This window comes from Benincasa hispida, chromosome 2, assembly GCF_027475165.1.
Source record: "Benincasa hispida cultivar pf3 chromosome 2, pf3_genome.v1.1, whole genome shotgun sequence".
Lineage (NCBI taxonomy): Eukaryota > Viridiplantae > Streptophyta > Magnoliopsida > Cucurbitales > Cucurbitaceae > Benincasa > Benincasa hispida.
The window spans coordinates 7,745,943-7,755,233 of record NC_143479.1 but is presented as its reverse complement, the minus strand read 5'-3'; the positions used below and the strand labels follow the sequence as shown (position 1 = coordinate 7,755,233).

At 33.3% G+C, this 9,291-nt stretch overlaps 1 protein-coding gene and 1 pseudogene across 1 annotated transcript; both read left to right on the top strand.

Moving 5' to 3' along the window:
- Positions 1-6,161: 6,161 nt before the first annotated feature.
- Positions 6,162-7,143, top strand: LOC150037626 (uncharacterized). Its single transcript, XM_090310961.1, has 4 exons — positions 6,162-6,324; positions 6,423-6,472; positions 6,565-6,688; positions 7,031-7,143. The coding sequence occupies exons 1-4, from the start codon at positions 6,162-6,164 to the stop codon at positions 7,141-7,143; spliced, it is 450 nt and encodes a 149-aa protein (XP_090167087.1).
- An 89-nt stretch (positions 7,144-7,232) lies between these two features.
- LOC150037625 (uncharacterized) lies at positions 7,233-7,841 on the top strand (annotated as a pseudogene).
- Positions 7,842-9,291: the final 1,450 nt, after the last annotated feature.

Sequence of the window (9,291 nt, the reverse complement as noted above, 5' to 3'; positions counted from 1 at the left end):
AGTTCCTTCAATAACATGTACGAATTAGGATTACATTGTATGTAGCACTTTACAACTCTTTGTAACAACTACAGAATATGCCGCATCCAATGGTGTTATTAGAATAAGGTACCCAACCTTATTCATGTATCATAGATCATTTTGACTATTTACTCCAACCTAATCCACTCTTATGTCTCCACATAAAGTTCAAGTACTCATACAATAGTCACGAGTCTTAATTTATTGGATTTAGACTTTCATACAATTTATAAAATCAATAACAAGTATATTGATTATAGAAAATGTTTATCATTTTACAAACTGCGAGTTTTAGGACATAAAACCCAACATAGAATATGCCTAGTTTATTATATTATACTTTATTTTATATGTATTGTACACTCCACTCGCTTTAGGACAAGTGTGAGATTGTTGAATTTAGTGTCTTAAATCTCGTGGATCTTGTATTTTGTAATTTGTAAATACAAATTATTTATTTATTAAAATAAGAAATATTTTATTCGACATTTAGAACGCATTAACTTAATCCAATAAGTTAAGATCCATGGTTATTTTATGTAGCTTGAACAATATGTGACAGACATACAAGTGGATCATGTGCAAGTAATAACCTAACAGGTTAGCAATATATGAATAAGGTTGCGTGCATTATCCTGATGACACTGCGGATACAACCAACTTTATAAATGTTAGTATAAGATCGAACCATGAAATATTTTATTCTCTCTTTATAACATCGTTAATTGAAGAGACTAGCATTTCATAGGATGACTATAGGTGACTCGATCTCAATCTTGAGTAGGTTATAGACTCTTGTCTATGAAGGCAATACTTTGATTTGTATGGGTGAGAGTGGTCGTTGTCACTGACTCAATAAGCCTACCATTTTAGGGATTTATCCAAGTAGGGAGTTAGGAACACAACTCCTTAAAGTGGAATTCACTCCTTCCCGCTTTCAGAGAAAGTAGATGAATTTCTATCTTAAGTGCCGACTCCGGGTCTTGAACAAGAGGTCCCTCCCACGCATTGGTTCGAGAGAGATTTGTTTATAGCAGATCATAAACCTGTTGTTCATTAGAGAATCAGTGGGACTTAAGGAGAAAGATATAATTACATGGGTAAAACGGTAATTTTGACTCAACTGTAATTATGAAAAATTCATGAAGGGTCGACTTATTGATGACTGGTTATATCCATAGATACAGAAATATATTTAGAGTGCAAAGAGTGCAGCTGTGAGTTTTTAGTGGAGTGACACACAATTAATGAATGTTAATTAAGTTAATTAAAGAGTTTAATTAATTTAATTTCGAATCATTGGAGCTTCTAATCTGTAGGTCCATTAGGTCTCCTGCTAGCTCACTATGGATAAAACAAGGATCAATTAATTTTGGAATAATTTGAATGTTTAAATTATTTAAGAAAATTTTATATTAATAAGGATTAATTTTTCCTTCATGTTGGTTTTGTGAAATATATAAAATTACAGAATCAATTGGTTCTAAAAAGCTCCCACTCTCTAAAACACATCTCTCTATATTCTCTCTCAAATTCAAAAGAAGTAATTCACGGTAAACAAGTTGGATCCCACATTCCAATTCCTTGTTGAAGTCATAGCGGGAAAGTCCTTTTGGTAGTGTCTTTGTAACAACCCAGATTTATACGCATACAGGAAATTAAATGTCAAATATTAAGCAGGACGAAATTTTATTTAAAGGGGTGGAAATTTAGAAGGAAAATAATAATAATAATAATAATGAATAATGAATAATTGTAATTTGGAAATTTATTGGATTAATTGGAAATTTATTCATTATCCAAAAATAATGAATAAGGGAGCAGAATCATGGAGGATTAATTAGAAGTTGGACGTTAGCTAATTCAGGAGACAACGGGCAGTAGATAACTTTTTGTTTGGGCATTGCTCATTGGAAGAATTGGAGGTGAATTAATTGCTCATATACTCTAAAAATTTGAAAGAGTTAAAAAGAGGAAGTGGAATCCAGAAGTAGTGAAGGCAACCACACGTGAAAACTAGCGAGATTAGAGAGAAAATTGAAGAGAGTGAGAGTGGAGAGAGCGAGATTGGAGAGAAAATTGAAGAGAAAATTGGAGAGAGCGAGAGTAAAGAGAGCGAGATTCTCAGCGAGACAATAGGCGAAAGCGAGAGCGGGAGCGAGCGTGGAAGTGAGAGCGAACGTGGGAGCGGGAGCAGAAGCGAGAGCGTGACCAGCGACAGCAACAGCGAGAGCGAGAGTCGCGAGAGCCAAACCAGTGAGAAAGCTGAAGAGAGCGAGATTCTGAGAACAAAGAGAGCGAGATTTGGACAGAAGCGTGGATTATACGTTGAATTTGGCCACGATCTTATAGATTATACATTGAAAAAACCTAAAATTGAAAACAAACAAAGAATGATGACGTAAGGTCAAACGTTAGCCAAGATTAGGTGTCTTATTGAGAGGAATCCTTAAACCCTAAGTAATTTTAAAGAAGCCACCTGTACGATGATTTCTCACACTAAGAAGAGCTCAAAACTACTATAAATAAGACCCTTTGCCTGAAGATTTAACCCATTCTCAAAAAAATCTCAATAACAAAGAATCGTGTGAAAGAGTAAGTGTCAGTAAGGAAGTTCTGTGAGGTTAAAAGAGAAAATCTCGGGTAAGGTGTTGCCCAAATTTTTGCCCAAATCATAAAGAATAATAAGGAATAACTAGATCACAGTAAGTAGTTTATCTCACCCTTTCTTTAAGTGTTCTATGGTAGTGTACCTTTATTATGTTGCATGGTTATGTTAATTGTTATATTGCATTACATGTTTAGAACACGTTTCTCTACAAGGGACCCCATGCATTATGTTTATTCACGATTACGTTAAAATCAAGTTTTAATTAGGTGTAAGTTATGCTTTCAGTCTAATCTTACGTTTATGTTAATGGTTGATGTTGGATGCGACTTTGGCCCTACTGACTGCATGACCCGCTAATCATCAGATGGGTTAGTTTCCACTTAAGTCCTCATCTTCCTATCAGGCGGAGAAATTTATGCTTCCAGGGCTGGTAGGGCATGTATGGTTGCACCCCTCCAGGCCTAATCTTACGTTATGTTTATGCTAGGGACTAGCAGGGTATGTATGGTTGCACCTCTCTAGTCCAATATTACGTTTATGCTAATGGTTGATGTTGGATGCGACTCTGTCCCTACTGACTGCATGACCCGCTAATCATCAGATGGGTTATTTTTTGCTTAGGTCCTCATCTTCCTATCAGGGTGGAGAGATTTATGTTGGAAGCATAACCGACCACCACTTGTTATTATACGTTTTTGGTCCCAACCATATGTTTTCATGACATGTTGCTTGTGATTATGCATTTGGTCACTACCCTACATGAGAACTACTTACTGGGTGTATTATATACTCATCCTATATTTTTATAGACTTTGAAGGTAAGGACACAGCGTAGATGGCAGAATTGGACGTCGCTCAAATAGCCAACAATCAAACTCACTATTATAGGCATATGCATTTTGTACCACCACGCTAATGTTTTATAGATCCTGGTGTTTTGATAAATAAACTTTTTATATAGTTTTTCTATCAAATTAATAAAATTTAGATATGTTCTTTGAAATTTTCACCATAACTCATCTCATGATAGAAAAGTCTAAGTATGCATGTCGTAGCGGTCGGATCATAATGTGTAAGGATCAGGTCATTACAGTCTTGCTGTTCATTTTTTTTTCCTGATCGTGCAGAGGATTTTCACGGAGGTTCTTGAAGAATTTGGTCTTCAAAAGCATTTTTCCTAAATTCCCTTAATTAAATGTCCGGCTTTAATGTTTCTACAAATCAATTCTATGATTTTCTCAATCCCAATTCAAAGACACGGTGCTTCTATAAATCTATGTATAGATCTTTACTGTTTATGTTTTCTCGCTTTCTTTATTTGTCAATTTCATGACCATACTTAAATTGTGTTTTACAGCTCAAAGGTAGGTATGGAGGATCTTATGTATTCATAATGACTACATCTGCAAATCACGATGACGACGTCGAGAACCTGGTGAAGAATATCTATCCTGGTGCTAGCAAGATCTACCACATCTCAGGAACACAGAAGTTCAAGTGGTGGAGAATGCAAAGAGTGGGTTTACAGTCTTTGCTTGGGGGCTTGCTGACGCAACATTGGAGGATGTCTTTATTAAGGTTGCTGGAGGAGCTCAAGCATTCAATGTTCTTTCATGATCCTTATTTCTCTCAATTTTCATTCCACTGTTACGTTTGTCTTTTATCTCTATACGTTTGAATATATTTCAGATTCTCTAAGAACTTACACGTATACTTCTACGCATTTATAATTATTCCTTTGCCTGATGGTTAAATATCGTTTACATTTTCGTAAATTTTGATATATGTTGGTTTAGATAGCATGGAGGAAATAAAATATTAGTGTATCATTATCTATCTTTTTCTCGTATATACTATTGAAATTATCAATCATTTTTAGATTGGAAGATTGGAATCTCTCACTCCTAAATGTTAATTGAGCTTATCTTAAGCATATAGTAAAACTATAATAAGTAAACAATTATTATTCTTGATTATATATTCAATCAATATCTAAATCAAATATTCATGTCAATCAATAGCTATGTCATAAAATTATATTTGGTTTATGTTGTTCGAATTAATCAATTGTTTATAACATTAAAAAAAAAAAAGTCTAAATTCTCATTGACATATATGATATTTTCACATTTCCATGAGTTTGACATCGACATTTTCATTATATCGTAAAAATTTGATGAAACATTAAAAAATGGTCTAAACTCTATTTTGATCCCTAAACTTTGAATGTTGTTCTTTTTGGTCCCTAAATTTTCAAAAATGATTATTTTAGTCTTTGAACTTTAAAAAGTGCTTATTTTCGTCTCTACTATTAAAATTTTGTTAACTATTTGATTAAGTTGTATCTAGAATCTGTTAAGCAAAATGAAGGTGACATAAAATGTTAACAACCAACGTTCCAAAATATTGAACGACTAAAATTTGATCATAAAAGGATTTTAGAGTTCGATAGAAAATTGCTTTATCACCTAATTTAAACTGAGACGCAACAAAATGCCACTAATATAAATATAAAATCAATAATAAGCATTTAACTTGTTTAAAAAACATACAATATTTATTTACTAATTTCTTATTTTTAAAATTTTTGTTATTATGCCAAAACTAGCATAATATGATAGTGTTATTGACCATGAGAGATGCGGTTCGAATTCTCCTATGCCTATTGTACTTAAAAGAAATAATTTATTATTATAATTTTCTATAATATGAACATTTTCAAAAAACTGAGACTTTGATATTTCCGTCGATATCAACATTTTAAACCTGGGTTCTAATCTCATTTGGTCATGTGTTAAAAGGTTAAATTACAAGTTCCTAAACTAGTGTTGTATTTAATAAGTCCTCAAGTTTTAAAGTGTTTTAATAGGTTTATGAGCTTTTAATTTTGTGTCTAATATGCTATAATATTAACCTATTAGTTGAAGACCAACGAAATATATGTCGATCAATTGTTGAGTTATATTGTTAGATTTTACTCATTATCATTTTCAAGATCTTGATTTTGATTTTTCCAGAGGGTCTTTAAAAGTTTCCTAGAATTTAAAGTCGTATCTAAGATACCATATTCATATCTTAGATATCATATTCTGGAACATTGAAGCAAAGAAAGAAAATAGAAAAAATGAAAAAAAAATCATATCTCAAGTTGTATATAACTTAAGATAAAGTCCAACTAAACTAGGGATATTAATAAAACATCAGGCACATCCCAATTTCATTTATGGCAAATGTTTTATCTTTTCTGGCTTTTAGTTAAAACATATATGGCAAATACAAACTGAATAAAAAAGCGAGAAAGAATAGGTCAAAGTAGATTCAAATTTCAACCAAAAAAAAGAAAACCCATTTGAAAAATAAAATCTCAAACTTGATTTTGTTTCTATCTCAAATCTACAAAATGGTTAAGAAAATCAACCAACTTTATCTTCTCCTTCTCTCAAAATTAGATGCATCTCTCTATCTGGCTATATAAATATCCTTTGAGTTTAAGTTTAACCCATCAGGACACATTGTTCTATTCTTCAAAATGGCCAAAGTTCTTCCATTCATCTTTCTCTTAGTGGTTGCAGCCATTGGATTTGCTAATGGAAATGAAGTGGGAGTTTATGAATTGAGAAGGGGAGATTTTTCTATTAAATTTACCAACTATGGTGCTACCATTCTCTCTGTTATTCTTCCTGATAAAAATGGTTTGTTCTGTTTTTGTTTTTCTTAACATTACCCATTTATATTTGCATTCAACACATTATGATATAGTTCTAAATTTTTTTTCCGTTATTTGTTTTAGGGAAGTTGGATGATATTGTTCTTTCTTTCCCTTCAATTGATGACTTTCGAGTGAGATAATTGCGTTTTTTGTTGTGATTTTCTGGTATAAAAGAGAAAAATGAATAAAAGGGTATGATTTGTTTATGCATTTGTTTTGACAGAATGATACTACCTACTTTGGAAACATCGTTGGACGTGTAGCAAATAGAATTGGAGGAGCTCAATTTGGTATCGATGGTGTTTTTTATAAACTCACTCCTAATGATGGAAGGAACTTGCTCCATGGTATATTTCATCGATCTAAAAACATTTTTCTTCCCTTCTCTCCCCCAACGTTTTCCTTTCTAATTGTGAATTCATCTTTTTCATTGTCATCTATTAACTTGTATTGTCACCTATTCATTGTCATCTATTTCCTGGTTAAACTCCTACTGTCACCTATTCCTGTCATCTATTAACTGCCCTGTAATGACATGTGCTTCTCTCTCTTGGGACCGGGATTTGAGAACTCCAAATGACTCAAATTGTTTACATTACTTAATAGGTAGTTAACTCAAATTCATGAACATTTAAAAGCAATCAAAATGCTAAGAAAATTGATTTTATATTGAGATTTTGAATGTGAAGGTGGGAAGAAAGGGTTCGGAGATGTGATATGGAAGGTGGAGAGTTATGTGAAGGACAACCACATTACATTCACCCATGACAGTTTCGATGGCGAACAAGGTCGGACTCCGTAAATCTTAAACCCTAAATTAAAGGATTACAATGAACAAATGGAGGGTTTTGTTTGGTTTTTGTGTAAACAGGGTTTCCCGGTGATCTTTGAGTTTCAGTAACTTACATGTTCATAGAAACAAACAAATTAGGAGTAAAAATGGAAGCAAAATCCATAAACAAACCAACCCCAGTAAACCTGGCCCAACACTCTTACTGGAATCTAGACAGCCATTCAAGCGGCGACATTCTATCTCACAAAATCAAACTCTTCGCCTCAAGCATAACTCCCGTCGACACCGAGCTCATCCCCACCGGTGAAATCGTGCCAGTGGCCGGAACCCCTTTCGATTTCTCAACCCCACGAGAGATCGGGTCACAGATTAAGAGCGTAGTCGGCGGATACGACATTAATTACGTGGTGGACGACACTGAGAGTGAGCATTTGAAGAAAGTGGCGGAGGTTACAGGGAGAATTTCAGAGAGGAAGATGGAGCTATGGAGTAATCAGCCGGGAGTTCAATTTTATACGGCGAATCAGTTGAAGGATGTGAAAGGGAAAGAAGGGGTTGTGTATAAGGAATACGCAGGGCTTTGCTTGGAAACTCAAGGGTTTCCGGATTCTGTGAATCATCCTAATTTTCCTTCGCAGATTGTGAAGCCAGGGGAGAGTTATGAACATGTTATGGTTTACAGGTTCACTGTTCATCATTCTGATTGAGCTCTATTTCTTGGTTTGATTTGGACAGGGAATTTGGGGATTTTTATTAATTTTATCTTCTGTCTGATGAGTTGGATATTCCATTTTCAATTCCTAGGTTATGGTTTTAACCAAAGTAAAAATGTCATGATTTTATTTAATGGTTTCTATACACATTATGTTTAGGTTCATTTAACTAGTTTGTCTATACATTTTTTCCTCATAATTAATATTTTTTAGGCCGATTTCATTGGTAAAGATGAAATAAACCCTATATATTTCTTGTTTAAAACCAAACTAAAATAAAGATAATGATGATTTCAAATTTAAAAATACGAAGAATCGGTAAGAATATTATATTTCATGTTTAAAACAAAATTATAACAAAGATAATGGTAAAAACTATTTAAAAATTGTATTATTTAGTTTGGATGAGTAGAAAATAGGATATATATATATATAAAAAAAATAGATTTAGGAAAAGTAATATATGATATTAGACTTGAAAGTTCAAGTCCACCTTCGAATATAAATATAAATTTGAAAAGTTTTTAAATTAAGAAACAAAATTTAATCATAATTAATAAGTCGATCCTTCACAGGTCATTTGAATCAAAATTATCGTTTTGTCCCTATAAATACATCTTGCAGCTCCCCCTGATCCTCTAATAAACCATGTTCCTCTTGGCTATGAGATGGCGGGACCCCTTTGTTCAAGACCAGGAATCAATACTTAAGGGAACAACCAATCTGCTAACCCTAAAATAGATAGTAGTGAGTTTCATCTTGTAGGACTATGTACCCAGCTATCTACCTGGTCTTAACCCCAAGATGGGAGGTTTGTTTAGTAGTGCTGGGAGGTTTTTTTAGTAGTGCTGCTGAACTACTCTCACCTATGCAGATCAAAGGTTAATCTCGAATAAATAAATAGGAGATCATAGTTAGCTTAGGATTAATATTGAGTTGCCCCATGTCATCGAATTGAAATAGTCAGTTTTAACAGTAAATGGTCGTTATAAAGAAAAAGTGACTATTTTGTAATCCGGTCTTATGCAAAACTCTTTTGTATAGAATGCTTCTACTTGCATGAACGATTTCAGGATCACATCGTTTATATCATTATACAAAGTAGGCCACATCCATAGTGTCTCCAGGACGAGGTACCCAATCTCATCCATATATTTATAGACTCTTTTGGCTATAAACTATAACTTGGTCCTCTTTTACGTCTCTATATAGAGTTACAATATTCATACTATAGTCATGGATTCGTTTATTGGATTTTTATTACATAATACAATTTCAATAAGGCTTTTATTAAATCAAAACTTCAACAATACTTTTATTTAAAATAGAATACGTTTCCATGATTTACGAACTACGAGTTTTCGGACATTCCCAATAATTTTGTATGATGGTGGTTAGGAACTTCCATCATACATACTACAATGACGGTTCGGTACAATGTCAG

Bases quoted from the DNA above. Each gene is read 5' to 3' on its own strand.
- LOC150037626 (XM_090310961.1), top strand. From the start codon at position 6,162: ATGGCCAAAGTTCTTCCATTCATCTTTCTCTTAGTGGTTGCAGCCATT. The intron at 6,325-6,422 runs GTTTGTTCTGTT...TATTTGTTTTAG, and splicing joins TATTCTTCCTGATAAAAATG to GGAAGTTGGATGATATTGTT. The intron at 6,689-7,030 runs GTATATTTCATC...TTGAATGTGAAG, and splicing joins TGGAAGGAACTTGCTCCATG to GTGGGAAGAAAGGGTTCGGA.